Source organism: Eretmochelys imbricata, chromosome 3 (assembly GCF_965152235.1).
Source record: "Eretmochelys imbricata isolate rEreImb1 chromosome 3, rEreImb1.hap1, whole genome shotgun sequence".
Classification (NCBI taxonomy): Eukaryota; Metazoa; Chordata; order Testudines; family Cheloniidae; genus Eretmochelys; species Eretmochelys imbricata.
Genome location: NC_135574.1, coordinates 135,302,899 through 135,322,892, shown reverse-complemented (window position 1 = coordinate 135,322,892; position 19,994 = coordinate 135,302,899). Strand labels below are relative to the sequence as shown.

The 19,994-nt window shown below is 40.3% G+C and overlaps 1 protein-coding gene across 1 annotated transcript in view; it reads right to left on the bottom strand.

Moving 5' to 3' along the window:
* RYR2 (ryanodine receptor 2) overlaps positions 1-12,128 on the bottom strand; it is a 743,716-nt gene extending 731,588 nt beyond the window's left edge. Inside the window, exons 1-3 of the mRNA XM_077812173.1 lie at positions 12,038-12,128; positions 10,619-10,843; positions 10,323-10,520 (exon numbers count right to left, since the gene is read on the bottom strand). Coding sequence (XP_077668299.1) covers positions 10,323-10,520; positions 10,619-10,843; positions 12,038-12,128 — 514 coding nt within the window. The remainder of the gene's footprint in view (positions 1-10,322; positions 10,521-10,618; positions 10,844-12,037) is intronic.
* Between the last annotated feature and the right edge of the window lie 7,866 nt (positions 12,129-19,994).

The following is a 19,994-nucleotide window of genomic DNA, read 5'->3' as shown; positions in this document are numbered from 1 at the left end:
GTTTCTGCTTCCTGGATGACAAATATCAGAGGAGCAAGCAACAAATACCCTGTGTGGACACAAATAACTGTCTGTGTGCCAATACAGATATCCGCGTGAAAAACAGCCAGACATTCTCAAAATATTTGCATGAAAAAATAAAGCATTCCGCTATTTATTTTATCACAACTAATTCACTAGACAAATAAGAAGGTAGCTCCCCAAGTTTCATTGTTAATTATTTTCATTTTTGTTATATTTCAAACAATTAAACAGATGATTTACTTTTTTTTTATAATTAGATTGATTCCAAAACCTAAATTGCATTTTTTGTCTAAGTCATTCTGATAACCTTGCTGTTGGTTACCTTCTTTCTAAAGGCATATGTGAGCTTTAATTTCCACTTGACACTAAAAGTTGTGAATCTAAACACTGCTGGAGTAATACAGGGGAAAAAATTACTCCTAAATTATGATTAAGCTTTGCAGCAATAACGTAGTAAAAGCCCCATAGAGATAACACAACAAAAGTCACAGAGATTTCATTCCAGTTGAAATAGAGCTCTAAATTATTATTATTATAGTTACAGTATCTGGACAATGACATAGAATTAATAAATAATCTGAATGTTATTGCTTCTTTCAGTAATGTTTTAAAATAACTTAAAGCATTAAACAAAACTATAAAACCAAAAGGCAAATAGATTAAGCTATTGGAAAAATAGTGACTAATATAATAATTGTCCTTAGGATAATTCCTTAATTGGAGTCCAATATCAAGCACTGCAGGAAAGCAAACAGCTCTGTCAGAACTTCAGGCACTCTTACTGGAGCATCATATTTATAGTTACTATACTTCAGTCCTTTCTGCAATTAAATAGAAACCTCTTTTCTGAAGGCTTCTGAGGAAACTATATGCCACAAATATGTTAACGTTTTATTAATTGCGCTTTCATCCTCTAAAATTAATAATATACACTTCACCTCTGGTACTTGGCCTGAAAGTGAATGTTTACCTAACAACAAGAAGTACTGGGGGTGGGGGGAGGAAGTACAGATGGTCCTAAAGCCAAATCCTACCGCTTCACACTCTAGAAGTCCCAGAAAACTGGGAAAGGTCTTAGCAACACAGGAATTGCCAGACTGGATTAGACCTTAGTCCCAACTAGTCCAATAGCCTGCCTCTGTCAGTGGCCAGCCCCAGATGCTTCAGAGGAAGGTATAAGAATCCCACAGTAGGCAGATGTGAGGTAATCAATTTCCTCCTCCTCCCTAACCCATATTAGGTCACATCCTGGTTTCTAATAGTTAGAGATTGATTTAAGCACTGAAATAGGAGGTTTAATATCCCTTCCAAAATGTTTATCATTAGTTATAACAATTCTGGATATCCTTGTTATCTATATAAAGATCCCTTTTTTAATCCTACGTTCTTGACCTCAATGACTTCTTGTGGCAATGAGTTCCACAATCTAACTTTGCATTGTGTAGGAGAATATTTCTTTTTAAGGGTTTAGAATTTGGCCCCTTTTAATGTTATTGAATGTCCTCCTTGTTCTTGTTGCATGAGACAAGAAGAACAGGAATTCTTAATCTACCATTCATTATTTTACATTTGTCTATCGTGTCCCCTCTTATTTGTCTCCTTTCTCAGATAAACAATTTCACTCTTTTCAATCTCTCTTCATATGAGACTTTTTCCAGGCCCATAATCATTTTTATGCCCTCATCTGAATCTCCTTTAATTCTGCATCCTTTCTGAGATGGGATCACTTCACAGTAGTCCAGTTGAGGGCACACTATTCAGTTATATAATGAGATAATATTTTCCATCTTATTTATAGTCTCATTCCTTATGCATCCTAATAATCTTGTTTGCCTTTTGGACTGCAGACAGATCCCTTTCCTGAGATGAGACTGTTAATTTAGAGCTATGTAAGGTGTATGAAGAGTTTAGGTATTTGCCTCAAATGCAATTTACTTTGCATTTATCAACACTGAATTTCATTTGCCACCATGTTGCCCATTTGCATAGCTTATTTAGGTTTCTCTGAAGTTCCTCAAGTCCCCTCTGATCCTAACTAACCTAAATGATTTTGTCATCTGCAAATTTTTCTACTATATTACACACACCCTTTCTAGACCATTCATAAGTATTAAACAACACAGTGTCACATATGGTAGAGGCAACCAACTATAACCCTTTTTGTCATGATGAAAATTGGCATTTAATCTTAATCCTTGATTTCTGTCTCCTAGCCAGTTTTTGATCCATGACAATACTTTGCCTCTTACTCATGATTACATAGTTTCTTTAGCTACTTCTTGTGAGGGACCTTGCCAAAGGCCTTTGGGAAGTCTAAATGAATTATGTCAATTGGTTTCCCTTTATCCACTATTTTACTGACACGTTCAAGATCCTCAATAAATCTGTGTGCTTGTCCCCAGCCTCTGTAATGGTACAAAACAATAGCCTTTGAGCAAGTTCAAAGTTTGAGGAAGTTCAAATCCAGATTGTGACACGGGCCGATATCGCTCTCTCCTCAAGTTCTGAGCAGCCACTTTCCAAAGAAACAGCAGGGCACCAAGCAGTTTGCCTCCTCTTTTTAGATCAAAGGTCTGCAAATTATAAATCCATCTTTGGTTCTCTGAAGCATGGTTAATTTTACACTGTCACAAATTGTAGTTAGAACAGACCATTTAATCAGGTTACAAAACATGTTAAAGGTCCTATCTCCACTACAAATTGGAACCATATTTGTAACATGATTTGGGGACAGTCCTGTCGGAACCATGTTCCCAATCTGGTTGTATGTGTGGTGGAGACAGGGCTTTAATGGGTGGAACTGACACTCTCCAAATTGGATTCAACTACGGGATTCTGAGTGCTTAGTCCACTGAGAATGACTCTGTCTGGTCCTGGTCTCTCAGGTTTACTCTTGGGATACAGACTGCCTGTCTCGTACACCTTCTTGGAAGTGGGATCTCATCATTCAAGCCCAGTCCTGAACCCATCCCTCTCCAAGTCTCCCCAGTAGACTAAGCAAAACTCCGCAGAGCTCCAGCCACTTGGGCAGTCAGATTTAGGGTTTAAACCTTCCAGAATACGACAGGAACAGAAATGCACTCAGAGACTGTACAAAGTAACTTCTTAAACACAAAAAGAAAAGGAGTACTTGTGGCACCTTAGAGACTAACCAACTTATTTGAGCATGAGCTTTTGTGAGCTACAGCTCTTATGCTCAAATAAATTGGTTAGTCTCTAAGGTGCCACAAGTACTCCTTTTCTTTTTGCGAATACAGACTAACACAGCTGTTACTCTGAAACCTTCTTAAACAGATACACTTTATTCATAGAGAAGGCATAGAGACTTACAGATCCATGCTAAAACAACAAACCCTGCATGCAAAAACTGTCCCTCTCTTGTCCTCACCATGCCAAGCCTTTCAGGAGTCCCAGGGTCCCCCAGACATCACTCCTCTGACTCAGTCTTCTCTTCCTGATCATAGATTCTCTTCTGCAGCAAGCTCTCTGCAGCTTGAGCTGATCAGGCAGTCAAAAGATTCCCCAGCTCAGATAGCTTGCCACTTTATATTTCCTGAATTTCCCAGCTTGAGTTTTTAAGAACCAGTTCTAATACCTCAGTTTTTGTTCTCCTGCTGGGAAATTTCCATTGCTCCAACCCACCCACTGCAGACAAGTTGGGGCAAACTGGTTTTCCCTAGGCTGCAAACATCCCATTATTCTAAGGTGCTCCCATTTGAATGGAATTCAGGTTAACCACTCTTCATTGATCCAGGTCTGGGAGATGCTTGACATCAGCCCTGGTAGCAGATAGCTGATTCAATATTCACTGAGTATTCAAGGATACAGCAATTTTCTTTAAAATCCCTCAGGAGTTCATAAATTGTACATATGTTATTGTAATCACTTATGATGATTTCAGCAAAGAAAAGGGGGTTTACACAAACAAAATCAAAAAGAAAACAAACACATAAGTTATACTCTAGCCCTCTGGGAACTGCGTGGAGCACTCTTGCCAGAAGCCTTCTGTATTCACTATTTTCTAGGTAACTTTTTGCAAAGTTTCCTAGGTTTCATCTGTGTGCTCAGTTGGGTGTTTAGGCCTCCAACCCTGCCTTCTTAGTCCAGCCTTTACACCTGAGTGAGAACTAAGAAGGGAGGTAACCTCTTGGGCAGAGGCATATTAACGCCTAGGCCAACAAGGCCTAGGGAGGCAAAATTGCAGGGGCAGCAAATTTATAATAGCAGCCAGAGGCTGCTTCCCCCAGCACTGGTTCGTGGCCTCTGCCCCCTTCCCTGCACCCCTTTCCCGTCCCCTCCCTGCCCCTATTGGTCCCCTTCCCCAAATCCCCGCACCGGCCCCACCTCCTCTCTTGAGCACACCCCATTCCCCCCTCTTCCCTCCTCCTTCATGAACCTGTTTCCCGCACAAGCACTGGCAGGGAGCGGGGAGAAGCAGGACCCAGGGGCCCTCTCAGGGGAGGAGGCAGAACAGAGGTGAGCTGGGGCGGGGAGCTGCTGGGGGTGGTGGCGGCAATTATTTCAGGGCCTATGGGCGGCAAAATTATTAATCCTCCACTGCTCTTGGGTGCCGGTGATTATACAAGTCTTCTGTAGCCTGTCAGATGGAGTGTAGGTTCCTTTCTAGCACAGTATGATTTTCCTCTTCATGCTGAAGGGTAAACTCAAGGAGTCAGAACCTGATTAGCTTTGGGCTGCGAGTAGAACACAGCAATGCCCATGAGACAGTGAAGTCTTTGACTGCAGCTGATATTTTTCAGCTTAGTTTTTGCTCTTCTCTAGTGAACCCTAAAGTTAATGACAACATTTTGTATCTTTCCTTTCACTGCATTCATCTTCCCAGTTGCTAGTCAGTGGCAGCACTTAATGATTTAACCAGCTGCAGCCTGTTAACCTTCCATCTATGGCATCTGATTTTCTTCTTTATGTTAACAAAGCTGATATTTTACATGTGTCAGGTTGATGGGATTTAATATATCAGATGGTATTTTATGCTCCCATTTTACCTTGTTAAATAATTATGAAAAGTTCAAAGTGTCTCAGTGCCAATGAAGCAGGAGCTGGGCCATAGATAGAAACCTTAGGTCAAATCCATCATTGTCAAAAGACTGTTCCTCCATTGAAGTCAAAGGATTTGCACCTACTTACACATGGCCACATTTTGGCCCTCTCTCTTTAGAAGTTGCAGAGTTTGCAGCACACGGCAGCCTCTCCCAGTTAGAGCTAAACTCCTGGTATCCACATTGTGAAGAAAAACAGGTGTGTTGGCTAGCTCAGGGCAAATGACACCTGCTCAGATATGGCAGCCACATCCCTCCACCTAGCGCTCTCTTGAATGCTAAATAGGAATCCTGCCCAGAAGTTTTTGAAGACTGCTGAGCCTAAGACTTAGAGAAAAGAGAAACTTCTTGTCCTTCCTCTCTCCTCCCCATACTGTACTGGCATGACATAACACTACTCCACCTGCCCTTTGAAAAAAGCCATCTGAAAAAAGCAAATTTGCAATGGGTGATCAGTGAATTCCCCAAAATACGCTAAAAAGTGAACATACATAAAACACAGTCCCTTCCTTGAAGAGCTGGCAATCTAAATAGACAAGGCAAACAAAATACAAGCAAATGTGATGTTTTGTACCTCAAAGTAGCACCCTGTAACCCCCATATTTCTAACTGGTAATGGTTGTGATATTTCATGCAAGGCATGCCTTGCAAGGTATCATATGAAAGGTTATGATCTGCTGAAATTCATTGTTCCGTCACAATGTGTGTATCATCATTATATATGGAATTATGATATTCTGCTGTATGGTTCATATTGAAATATGTTGTGTGTCTAGGAGACGCCCACAGCTAGCTCTCCAGTGGCAACAAAGAAGGTGCCCCACACCCAAACGGACATGAAGTGACCATTGACCAGCAAGGGAAATATAAACAAGAGACTTACAATTCTGTAAGAGACAGTTTGGCAAGCACCAGATAATGGGAATTGCTCAACTCTGTGACTCAGCAGGGCCCACCAAAAAATGTCTGGGCCAGCATCTTCCCTGGGACATGAATTAATGTATAAAATAAAGGACAGTGGCAGCATGAGACCACCTCTCTCCTCCCCCACTTATGCTGAAAGCAACAATAGTGATGGGAAGACAAAGACTTAGAACTGAGGAGATTGGTTCCAGGCTAAGAAGGAAATTCAGCCGGTGTATTAAAAACTGTAACCTGCCTGCATCATCCAGTGGGGTGAGAAAATCTGTTTGATCCAAATCTTGCTTAATCTAATAGAGGTTAGGATTCAGAATGCATGTTTACTTTTTATTTTCTTGCGTAACTATCTCTGACCTTTATGCCTACCACTTATAATCACTTAAAATCTTTCTGTAGTTAATAAACTTATTTGAATGTATCATCTTTTCAGTGAGTGTATCTAAAGTGCCTGGGGGGATCTGCTCAGATTACAAAGGCTGGTGCACGTCCACTACCCTTTGACAAAGTAGCAACCTAATTAATGAGCTTGCATTGTTCAACAGGTGTTGTTGAGCAATGAAAGACGGTACAGTTCTGGGGTGCAATGCTGTGGCTGGGGGGGATTTGCTGGTGTCTCCATTTGTATAGTTCATGAGTGTCTTCATGCAATTTAACTGGCTGTCTCTCTGTATGCTGGTGGCTGAGTGATAACTGCACGTGGAGGGTTTGCTTCTTGTCACTGGCAAAGCATTGTGAGACAGCCAACGGTGGAGAGTTTAGGGGACACTGGTCCCACAGTTCGAGGTTGCATCTCAGGGATCCTATCACACTCACCCTCAGTCATGCCTGCTTAGTTCCTAGAATTAGATCATCAGACCTAAGGTTTCTGTTCAGGTAGCTCACGTTATCTTTATAAACTACCAAAGAACTTTATACATTACTCTGATGTCAACTAATTAGTTCTGCACTGCTTCAGCCTGTTAACAAGACACAGGGTATCTGGACTTACACAAAAGAGTATTAAAATCTCAATAATAAACCCATGATGTTAAATATATTTTTTCTCAGATCATAATTGTAGCCTTGTTCAAACAGTTTCCAACTTCCCTCCTGAGCATAGCCTTGATGGTATCAAGGAATTTTATGAGCAGGGTCTTTTCTGGAGCAAGTACATGGACAGCATATGAAGGTGAATTTAAAAGAGTGAGAGAAGGCACCATGCAAGAATTAAATTATCAAAAATAAGCATGACAGAATTTTCCTTTATGGAAACACTTACCTTGTTGAAATATTCCAAGCAAGGTAATTTACAACCCAGCCATGGACAAAGCACAATAAGAGACATTTGTAATCCCAAAATTAGAAATATTTTTAAATTATAGGATTAAAATAAATTATAAACAAACATCAGGCATAATGTGGTTTTGGAAAATCTGTGCCTTTCTTATTTTTTTGTTGTAACTTTTCAAAACATTTAAAAGTGTTTGTTAAAATAAACAGTAATAATTTTGTTGCTTTTTTAAATCATACAAAGTTTCCATCATATGTTATCACTGCCTTAAATTACAATATTTTGTGAAACTAAAAAATTTCCCCCCAATGTTTTTTATTGAGCAGTTTGTCTAGTAACATTACAGTTACCGCTCTGCTTGGAGAAATTCCTAATGGAATTATGGAATGATACTGTCTTTTCACAGAGGTTCAGAACTTCCAACAGGCCTAAACTGAATTTAAGTTTCCAAAATCAAAGCAGAACATGTCAAAAGTCTCTTATGTGGTATTTTGGGTGTATTCTGCACACAAACTACTGCATAGCCTTTACACTAAAACAGGGGTTCTCAAACTGGGGGTTGGGACCCCTCAGGAAGTCACAAGGTTATTACACTGGGGGGTCATGAGCTGTCAGCCTCCACCCCAAACCCTGCTTTGCCTGCAGCACTTATAATAGTGTTAAATATACAAAGAAGTGTTTTTAATTTATAAGGGGTGTCACACTCAGAGACTTGCTATGTGAAAGGGGTCACCACTACAAATGTTTGAGAAGCACTGCACTAAAATGTGTGTAAATATAGCAGCAACAAATTAAGAAATTATGTAGCTTAACTTACATTTATTCAGATTCTTACTTTTTTATATTTTTATGTTAAAATGGTGAGTGATGCATTTCTTATTTACTAGATGAATTTTTTATTTGTAATTTGTGTCAATCTCTATTTGGATAAAAAATAAAAATTCAATTAAAACAAACAGCACTCATTTTTAGTTTTTTAAAAACTACCTTAAATGTGCTTGTTACTACCTTTTTTTCTCATCACAACATTTTGCATTTAAAACTGACTTATTAAATAAAGGCCACATTATCTGTAGTTCGTGTATTGAACTGATTGTTCAGGTTACAGTGTCCATCACAATTTTTAGAACTAGTAGATCTCATCCTCTCATAGTCTGTTTTTATTCCTAGATTGGAAGATGAAAACAAGCTTTTCTGCTTTTTCAGCTCCTAACTGATTTCTTAATTTCAAATGAACTAGTTGAATAAACTGAAGAGAATATTTTCTCTGAACCTGCAGAGATGCCACAGTTGTTTAAAACAAACAAAAAACCCACCACCTTGTTTAGCACTTCAAACTCTCATTCCAGGTACTTAGTCAATGACTTCCAACCTTTCAGTGGCTTACTTTCTTTAAAACTGTGGCAGCAAACAGATATTGCTTAATACTTATTAAAATCATTAAATACTTTTTAAAAAAGTTTAGACCTTAATACACATTGCCAATTTCAAATTTAATTGGCAATTAATTTTAATAAACCTAACTTGTATTTAAATATTAAAAACAGGTTTTAAATATTAAAAAAGACCAATTGTTTACTCATGCAGTGTGCCGTCATCAATGACAGAGGAGGAGTCAAAATGACGTTCTTTTTAACATTAAGAAGTGTGATAGCCTCTGTTGTAAAATAAAATCTCAGTGTATAGAGGTATATGGTCTGATTCTCAAAGACTGTTTAACACCACTTTGGAAGTGTAAGTTTGAGCCTACTTTAAGTTTTCTTTACACTGCCGGAGCAGCATAAAGATGCCTTAATGTAAATAAGAATCAGCCCCAATCAGGACCTTAATGGGCAATCCATCCATTTTGGATCTAAGTTTGCTTTTCTATAAAATGTAGACTGTTCCTCCTGCTGATACCTTGTAATTCCAAAGTATTTGCATGTCATAGGGGTCTGTCATAGTCACTGAGTGGTGCTGATTTGGGGCAAAAAGGCCATTTTTCCAACGAAAAAACTTTTTGTATGAAAAATTTCAAAAAACATTTTCATAAAATTTGTCAACATTAGACCGGTTGTTCATAAATTTTCCATAATATTTTATCATAAATATGGTTACTGACAAGTTTGTTTTCTTGAGGGAAAACTGGACTGTTGGTAAATGAAATTAAAACAATTTTGATAATCACCTTGATAGATCAGTCCTTCAGCCCTTGTATAGATTGCACCAATCACAACACATCTTCCATTCTTTTCATAACCTGGCCTTCCTTCTCCATGTGCGGCCATGTCTTTTCACCATAAAATCTTCCCATCTCTTTGGAGGTTGGCCGAGTGGTCATTTCAGTTCCCGTGCGTACCACTCAGCGACAGCTGCAGTCCATCAATTGTCAGTGAGCCTCGCTATATGCCAGGCCCAATCGCATTTTACTATACCTGCTGTCAATGATGACATCCTGAACTCCACTCCGCTGTCTGATCACTTCATTAGGGACTCAGTCACGGATTGAAATTCCCTGAATTCTTCTTTCCATCACCCTCTCCATGACAGACAGTTGCTGCTCCTCTGTCTTCATCAGCACCCATGTTTTGCTGCTGTACAACGTTGCTGGCAGTACTGCTGAGTTGAAGAGACTGGCGTGCGTTGCCTTGTTGATTTTTCCTTGGAGGACATCCTTGATAGAACTCAATGCACACCAACCTGCTTTCTTTCTTCGTGAGAGTTCACCTTCCTGATCGTGGCACATGTTAATTTCTTCACCCAAATAGACATATTAATCATAGAATCAGAGTATCAGAGTTGGAAGAGACCTCAGGAGGTCATCTAGTCCACCCCCCTGCTCAAAACAGGACCAATCCCAACTAAATCATCCCAGCCAGGGCTTTGTAAAGCCGGGTCTTAAAAACCTAAGGATGGCATTTCCACCACCTCCCTAGGTAACCTATTCCAGTGCTTCACCACCCTCCTAGTGAAATAGTTTTTCCTAATATGTAACCTAGACCTCCCCCATTCTATTTGTTCTCCTTTGATTGTTATTTGGGCTTTTGGCAAGGTATCAGACCACATACATTTAATTTTGGAGCAGTTAATTTTCAGTCCGACTTGACTGCTTTTTGTGTTGAGTTTTCGCAACATTTTCTGTAGCTTAACAGTATTTTTGGCGATCAACACAATATCATCTATGAATCTGAGATGGTTTAACTGCTCTCCGTTGACGTTGATTCCACCCTTCCAATTCATCCGCCTCATTACCATTTCGAGGCAGGCTGTGAAGAGTTTTGAGTTTTTTACCCACAAAAGCTTATGCCCAAATAAATATTAGTCTTTAAGGTGTCACCGGACTCCTTGTTGTTTTTGTGGATACAGACTAACACAGCTACCCCCGTGTACACGTCTCCGTGTTTCACATCTTTCTTAACTGGGATGCGAAGGGAGGTATCAAATAAAGTTATATCTGTAGTGCAGTCAGAATTTGCTTCCTTTAATGGTTTGATATAGTTTGTGTCGATGTTCTGCTCTGCAAGAGCTTTCAACACTGCATTGATCTCTACACTTTGAACGCTTTTTCCATAGTTGATGAAGGCAATACCTAAAGGGAATTTGTGTTCCCTTGTGTGTTCCAATAGCTGGTTTATAGTGAAAATATGGTCCATTGTGCTGAAATTCCTTTGAAAGCCTGCCTGCCCTCTCAGCTGTTGCTTGTCCAGACGCAGAGAGTCAGTTTGTTATTATTTTAGTGAATAGCTTGTAGACATGTGAGAGCAGACATATTTCCATTCTTTAGATCTTCACAATTGCCCTTCTTGTACAGCAGGATGGTATTGGACTCCTTCCAGCTAGATGGTATCTTCTGCATTTCCAAGTAACTGCTAAACCTCTGAGCTAAAGTCTTGGCTTCCAGCTCTTATTTCGATTGCCCATCTCTACCTGGGACTTTTCCTTCCTTAATTTGGTGAACTGCATGTCAAACTTCACTGACGAGGACTGGAAGTACATGTCATTGGTCTGTTGAACTGTTGGTACAGGGACATTTATCTGAGACGCGAACAGTTTGGCTTGAAATCTTTGCAGATCACTTCCATCCCTGTTCTGTCAACTACTGGTTTTCCATCCCTGTTCTTCAGCACCATTATTGTTGACCTGTACAACGTCAATTCCCCCTTGCATTTTTTGAGGCGTCTGCGATCTTCAGCCATCTTTAAGAGCCTTTCATTTCGGTACTTCTCAAAGTCCTCCTTTAGTCATCGTCTTTTTATCAACTTGCAGAGGCAGGAGTACTCAAGTTTTTCACCATCATTTTGTTTCACATTCCTCTGCTTCTCTAGCAAGTTCCACATTTCCTTGGAGATTCTTCCCTTTGCTCATTTTGGTTTTTCTTTCTCAGATAATTTCACACATTGCCTCAATTTATCAGTGAAGTTTTTATAATCCTCATTGCAGTTATCTATAAGACTCCAGTCTTCCTTAGAAATGTTTGCTTTCAAGATTGCCTTATCGAATATTTTTGGCAGCTGTCTCTGATTTGCCATCTGTAGCGCTTTCTTCTCCACCTTTTCGATGAAGTTGAGCCATGCTCTGAGCAAGCGATAGTCACTACCGGTGTTAAATGATGGTACTATTGGGATGTCTTGTACAATGTGTCGCTTATTGATCAAGAATGAGATTGACTATATTATGTTCTTCGCATTGAGCACAATCCATGTTCACTTCCTCTTGGCCTTCTTAAACCAGGTGTTACCATTAAGCATTTATTTCATCTCTGCCAGAGTTGCCAGTCACTCACCTTGTGAATTCCGTTCGCTGATACCATATCTTCCAATGAACTTTTCACCTCCTTTCCCACTTCCAAGTTTGGCATTGAAATCTCCCATCATGATCGTATATGTGGATTTTTGAGCGAGGGTTTCCTCAAGCTCCTGATACATTCTTCCACATCATCATCTTTGCTTGTGCTTGTGGGAGCATAGATCTTAATAATATTGAGGGTGGTGTTCTTGTTCAGATGGAGGTGTAGCACTCCAATACATGAGGACTTGAATTTGTAGGAGATGATTTTTGAAGACCATTCCTTGTTGATGATGAAGCTGATTCCTCCAACGGTCCTTGCACCTTCTCCTTTTCCCAACATGGAAGTACTTTCATTTCTCCACTTCACTTCCATCTCCTTTCTTGGTTATGTTTCGCAGAGACCAAGGATATCACAGGCTGTCCTTGCCTTCTCCTCCATTAGATGGTTGAGCAAATCATCTCTTGTCAGTGTCCTGCAGTTATAGGTGCACACTGAGAGGGCAATCTTTTTTCTGGTCCCTGAGATTCTTAACAGCCTCCTGTCGACTGAACACCCCACCAACATTGTAGAGCGTACCGAGGAGCACACAAGGAGTTGGGACCTATTTATTCGTGTTGTTTTAGCCAGTTCTTCATCCACCCATTGGCTATGCTGTCGGTGGCGCACTTACCTCCTCAACTTAGCTAGCACCCAACCTCAAGGAGGAGGACAACTGATCCATTTTGACTTCTGTGACATGGAAACAAAGTTGACATGTTGAAATATCCACAAAATCGTTTCCCATTGTTTGTCTGGCTAGATCTCTCTCTTCATAAATTCCCAGGCCAAAAGGACCATTGCAATCACCTAGTCTGACTTCCTCTATAATACAAGCTGAAAATAACTCCAAGCACATATCTTTAAGAAAAATAAATTTTAAACTCAAGATTGAATTAAGTTGTCAGGGATGGAGAATCCACCATGACCCTTGGTAAATTGTTTCAATGGTTAATTACTTTCTCTATGTCAAATGTAGCCTTATTTCTAGTCTGCATTTGTCTAGCTTCAACTTCCAGTCACTGGATCATGTTGTACCTTTCTCTGCTAGATTGAAGAGCCCAAAACTCAACCTGACTCTCACCAAATAAGAACAGGGACCATGAACTAGAAAAATCTGGGAAACCAAAACCACAGTCCAATTAGAGATGTAACTATGAAATCACTGAGAGACTGGAGCATAGGATACTTTCTACTCTACTGTCCAAAATGTGAGTATTTGATACATGAACTCAGGTTAGCAGGAATGATAAATGATTGAGGAAGTGATGAAGAAAAACTGAATAAAACCCTGGAAGGTGGGAGAGAAGAGTGGGAGGAAGAGGGGCAGAGACAGATTTTAGTTAGTTCTCACAGAGCAGCCTCGCTCTTTTCCCACTTTGGCATCACTTGGAGAGAGAGAGAGAGAGACAGACAGACAGACAGACAGACAGACAGGGCATCTGTCTATATTTGGGGAGAAAAAAAGGTGTGTTTTTAAACTTTAACTAGTGTTAGCAATCTAAAATTCCAAGGGCTGTGCTCTCTGGAAGTCCTAGCACCATCAACTGAACACTGCCACCGCAGCCTCATCTCTGCTCCTCCTGGGGCTGTTTCATCCCCCTCCTTCCAGGCCTTGGGTGGGTGGCAGGGTCTCCCCTTTCATGCTGTTCATGGGCCAGTCCACCCCTTCTCCTTGGCTTGGCGCAACAGAAGAAGAGCAGGGAGTTGTTCCATTGCTCATAGGGAGTGAGGGAAGACACCCTATACTCTGGGATCTTTAGCTCCTTCTCTCCTGAGAGAATGGCTTTGGGTTTGAGGGTGGGGGGGAGGGCAGAGAGCTCTTCCTGTAGCTCTGATTGGTTTCTCAGCCCAAGGGTACAAGCAGCCAAGCAGAGACGCTCTTTCCCGGTCCTCCCCCATCCCCCCAACTCTAGCAAATTTCAAAGCTGCAGCTTCCCCCTTCATCATGAGATAGTCTCTAACCCCTCACTTGCAAAATTTGGCAATAGTGGGTACCTAAGACATTCTATTACCCAACACCACACCAGTCCATAAATGTAAACTGCTGACAGGAGACCTATTAAGAAGCTGTAAGTATTGAGATTCACACTGATTCAACTTCACTAGGAAGACGAAGTTGCTTCAGACCTCTTTCTCTCCATGCAAATCAGTCATTGTGTGTATAAATTTTCCATCTGTGTCCTCTGTCAAACTGTGTTGGGTAAAATTGTTTTTTCCCCTTTAATCCTACCTCTCTTCCCTCAGTTTCTGCTTTCCATACAGCAGGTGGATGATCTATTATGTAGTATTAAATTATGTGCTTTCCAAATTGCTTATATTTGAATATTAAGTCATAGGAGTAGAGTAGTAAAACAGAAGTGCCACCCTAACACATCCCCATGTATTTCAATAGAATAAAAAGCATCTGGTGCAATATAAAGGAATTATCAAATGGCAAAGGGAAAACAACTTTCTTGGTGGACAATTAATTAAAATTTTGATCACAGCATCAGAACGAAGTATGATACTGAACACTTTTTTCTGCGGCTGTCTTACCCACATGCAGTTTCTCATTTATGTACAAAAACCTGAAGTGTATTGAAAATGTAATACCATAAAATAAATTAATTTCTGAACATTAAGTGCAGATTAATGTAGTGTTAGACCCCATATTTAATTTACTTAACTACTTTTGAATTTTCCTGTGCTAGAATGCTGCAGAAAATTAGAGGGGCCTCACCTGTTTTATGCCACTCTTACAATATAAAACATTGGGGCCTCACATAACAAATGTGCAGGTCTCTGCTTCTGCAGAACTCAGGAGATCCACAAGAGTGGAAAACCTACAGCTGACTAGAGGCCTGTGGACAGTAAATAAAGTGACATGCAGGGACCAAAGAAAGTCCCACTCGTGTGCACCTCAGAAACTCAAGAAAAACTGTGTACATCAATGTGGTGGTATGCTCTGCATCCTCGTTTCAAGATCCCACTGGAGTCTGCGCGCGCACACACGAAAAAGTGATCAGAGAGAGCAAGAGAAAAATGAAACTTGTGCACCATTACAGGTCAGCTAATTCCAAAGGACATAAAAATAAGAAATATAAAGCACAATTAAATTAAAGGAAATCATAGCAACTTTATAAATTCAGGATTAGTCTCAATGTACTCTGTCTCTGGATTCCAATAAACTTTATTAAGTAAATGACATTAACAGATAAAAAGTTACAGAAAGTAAAATAAAGCAAGATGGTTATGACAGCTGAAGTTAAACCTAAGATCTTAACATGGAATATTTAAAGTTTTATCAAGCAGCAATAATCAAACCTTGTTAAATCATTTCACAAATTCTTATCACAAAGTGGTGATTTTAGCAGAATATTTTCAGTACAGAATAGAATTACAAAAGTGAAGAATCTTTTATTACAGATCTCTGTTCAACACTTAACAGACTGAACTGTTTTTTGCAGTTATTACATTCTGAGCTTTTTAAAGCTTCAGGGGATCCCTAAAGTGCTCAGGGGTCTGTGGAGATGCTCAACTCTTGAAGATCCCTGTGAATATAAATTCTGCAGAGTCCTCTTCATCCCACTTTGGAATTAGTCAAGAGGAAGAGTGAGTAAGCCTGGCTCCCTATTGATCTTAAAATTAAAACTTTGCCACTTTCAAACACATTCCTTATGTTAACTTTCACACCATCCAAACAGCACCCCACAAACCACCTCAGCTTGCCCTCTAAACTACATCTAATAATATACACATACAAAACCATCTATAAATTTTCAACAAGTCACACTCCTTTTTCATACCAGACTTCAAAAATGGTAATCACAAAACTGCACTTCTACACTAACAGTATTGATAGCTAACATTTGACAGAAATTCCTAAATAAACCTTCCACATCATCATCCCATGGCTTTCATTTAATACACTATAAAAAAACAAACAGATAAATATCACTACTGCCACTTATATCAATATGCTCAACTATCAAAAAGTACCCTAACACAATGGGGGCAAATTGAATATGCAGTGTAATTTGGTTGGTGTGACAGTTGAAGCAGAGTAGGTACTTGAAAGTTGCAAAATATGGGGATACCCTACCTACTAATTTCCAAACAAACATTTAGTTTTGTTTGCTTCTTTTTACAAGTATGATAGGGAGCTTTAAATTACTTGAGGCGTTATCTGGAGTAAGCATTAACAAACCTTGCAACTTTAAACTATCTCAGAGTTTTTTTGTGTGTAATACAAATACATACATTCCTTCCAGTTACATCTTTGCACTCCTAGTCGGAAATAGTATTTTATCAGGAATAGTAAACTATGATCATACAGCATTGTATTTAAGGTTTTTTCTTCATGGAGTCCCAATTATTCCTCTATACATAGTGAGTAACCTGTTAGCAAAAACAGAAGCACACATTATATAGTTGGGCAACTAATGTTTTAAATCAAGTATTCAGAACACATTTTCTGACAATGATTATTTGTTTAATCTAAAAGCAGGTAAAACACATTTGAGATATTTTGTAACTTATGAAGTTGAAATCAACATTTAGATGGAAATTCTTCAGTTAGTTTAAATTTAATTCACTATGTGAGATTATGGTATAATTTATGTTGGAAGTATCTCATAATTATGGGGATGTCCAATTACTCTCTTCTCTCAGCACGTACTTAACCTCAAAAGTACAGAATTCCAAAACTGCCAAAGAAACCTCTCTTTTGGAATTTATCAGCAACTGCTGCAGAATGCCTCATCTCCAGCAGTGAGGCGGATAGAAGCCATGAGGCTTGGCTGCAGAATTCCAGGCAAGCTGGGAAGGGAGGGTGATGGGCCGGGACTCTGGACAGAGTTTCTCAGGCGCACAACAAATAGTGATTGATTAAACTTGTACCCTACTTACAGCAGTGACCAGCAGTCACAGTAGCATGTTAAGAGACTAAAGGGTGGGGACTCGATCCCTAGTTACAGGGAGGTCATCCTGCCCAAATTACTAAAATGCTTCTAATCCCTCACATAGATCAAGAAGGGATACAACCTAGACCCTGAGTTACAGGGTGGTCAGTCAAATTTGCCAGCTTATGGTGCATTAATGCCAAGTCAGAGGGGGGCAGAGACCTTTCCCTCAACTGCAGGAAGGTCACGCTGGTAGAGGTAGCAAGTGCCCCAGTACATCCCATAAAAGAGAGAGGCTTGTGACATGCACCCTAATTATAGGGTTTCCACGCTGACTAGACCGCCCACAGAGACCTGAGCCTCATTACAGGGAGGCCACACTGCTCAGGGTTCTAAAGCACACAATATCCCCCATGAGCCAGGGCCACGTGACTTACAGCCTTATTACAGGGTAGGAGCTCTCACTAGCCAGCCACAAGGGCATCATAAAAAGGCCAAAAGGGTCAACCTGAGCCCTGTTCACAGGGCGGTCACACAGCTCAAAGATATGTTCCCTGCCTAAGAAAGAGGATAGCAACTCTTAGCCTAATTATAGGGTAGTCACTCAAACTAGCTGAAGAAAAGAGCATAATTGCAAGAGACAAAAGAGAAGAGATCTGAACCCTGGTTACAGAGGGGGTCACACGGGCCATGGTACAAAACCGGCTCTCTCAGGAGAGATGGGACCTACACCCCAGTTACAGGGTGGTCACACTGGCTAAACTGCCAATGGGCCACAATGCCAAAAGGGCAGAGACCTAAACCCAAATTACAGGCAGGTATCAGTACCAATGGCACTAAAATAGCCCTAATCCCTTCTAAATGAGAGGGATTCAACCTGCACATCAATTACAGGGTGGTCCGTTCCAATTAACCAGCTACAGGGGCCTAATGCCAAGAGCCTAAAGAGCAGTTTCTCCTGAATTACAGGCAGGCCACATAGCTCAAGGTACCAAATGCCTCAATCTGTCCCATAAAAGAGAGAGAGGCTTGTGACATGCACCCTTATTACAGGATTATCATGCTGACTAGACTGCCAACAGGGCATAATGCCAGAAGGGCAACACAGCAAAGACCTTACCCTAAATTAAATCACTCAGGGTTCTAATACGCTCAATATCCCTCATAAGCTGCAGCCACGTGACTTGTACCCTCATTACAGGGTAGTTACTCTCACTAGAAGAGCAGAATACCAAGAGACCAAAAGGGCCAACCTGAACCCTCATTACAGGGAGGTCATACTGCTCAAAGACATAATCGCCCAGCTAAGTAAGAGGATGGATACTGTCATGAATATAGGGGGAAGGGTAGCAACCTTTATGTATGCCAGCCCATTCAGTAGCATAAAATCCCTCCTTGGCAGCTGTACTAGATTGCCTTACCAGTACAGGGTTAAAAGCAGTTCAAATAACCTAGCTGGCACCTGACCAGAAGGACCAATGAGGAAAGAGAGAGAAGTTAAGACAGCCTTAGGAGAAGCCTTGGCAGACTCTGTATACTCAAGGCAAACTGAGCGCAAACAAGCGAGACAGCCTTGTTTTCCCAGAGTCTGCGGACTTGGGGAAAATGCTTCGCAACCTTAACTATGACACTTACCTGCTTTCGTATTTTAGAAAGGAATATGCACCACAGTTCTTAGGAACACTTATACCTGTTTTAGTTTAGCGAGGAGCCTGGGCCACAAAGTTTAGATCCAGATCTGAACTTGTTTGGGTTGTTCCAATTCAGGGTTTTGGTTCAGTATCCATCTCTAATTTCAGTATGCATATTTAGTGAATGGGTCTGTTCTTGCTCAGGAGGAGATGCCATTTAGATGACACTTCAAAGCAAGGATTCAATGTAATTCGAAGTACAGTAGGATTGAGACACAGCAGCACCATTAGAAAGCAATTTAAATCAATTCTAAATTGTTTAATTTAGCATTTGATTTAAAATCAGCCATTTTCTTTTCAATTATAGATCTTAATTTATAACTCCAATGCTTCCCAATTTCCAGTGCCTTTACAGTTTTCCTGACATTTCTAATTTTACTGTTTGTAAGACAGCATGATGAGCATCAGATAGGGCATAACACTTACAAATGCTGAAGCCAATTCTTTCAATTCCACTGTGTAGGAAACAGACACCTTCCAAACTGATTGGTAACTATTCATTTTTATTTTATTTTAGACACTTTTAGAAACATTTTAGTGATTTATTCTTCTATGTAGTTAGACAGAAATTAGCAACCCGTTCCTGCTGCTATTGCCTTCATGGGAGCAGGATCTTGAGCCTAGGATATTTTTGATATTACACTAAAGATTTCCTTTACACTGACATTGTTAGTTACCTCAGAGGACCTTCCTTTCTGTCTGCTTTCACTGACCATTACTAGTTAGGTATTTTATCATACTTACAAAAAGGACTTATCCCTCACAAGCCTATGGAAACAGTGGCCAATTTGGGCAACCCGAGAAAGCTCTTTATGGGAAAACAGTGAGAAGATGCATAGCCATAATTCATCACAAAGAAGCAGCCACAGAGAGATCACCTCTCACTTCTACTATCCTAAAAACAAATCAAAGCAACAGGCCATTACAAGGAATGGAAAAAATATGATTCAGTCTCTAGTGGACAGCTAATTCCTGTCCATGCCAAACAGTAAAACAAACAAATAAGATGCAGGTATTGAAGAGAAGAACATTATCTTTTGTTTCACTCTCAAGCAAAGTGACTTTTATGCAATGGGAAAGTGTATTTCCCCTCTTCCATTTCCAATGTGAGGCATCAGAACCATATATTTCTTAATTTTAACCACCTGGATTTTGGCGTGGTGAAGGGTGAGGGGTAGGCTCACCCGTAAGGAGGGCAAGAAAAGGGGGGACCCAATCCTGTGGGGGACTGCAAATGTCACATATTGCCTCTCCCTGGATCTACTGTAGTATTCCACCTCCCCTCCAGTACAATGGTCCCCAGTGCAGGGATCACCCCTAAAACCTAACATGATCTTTCCT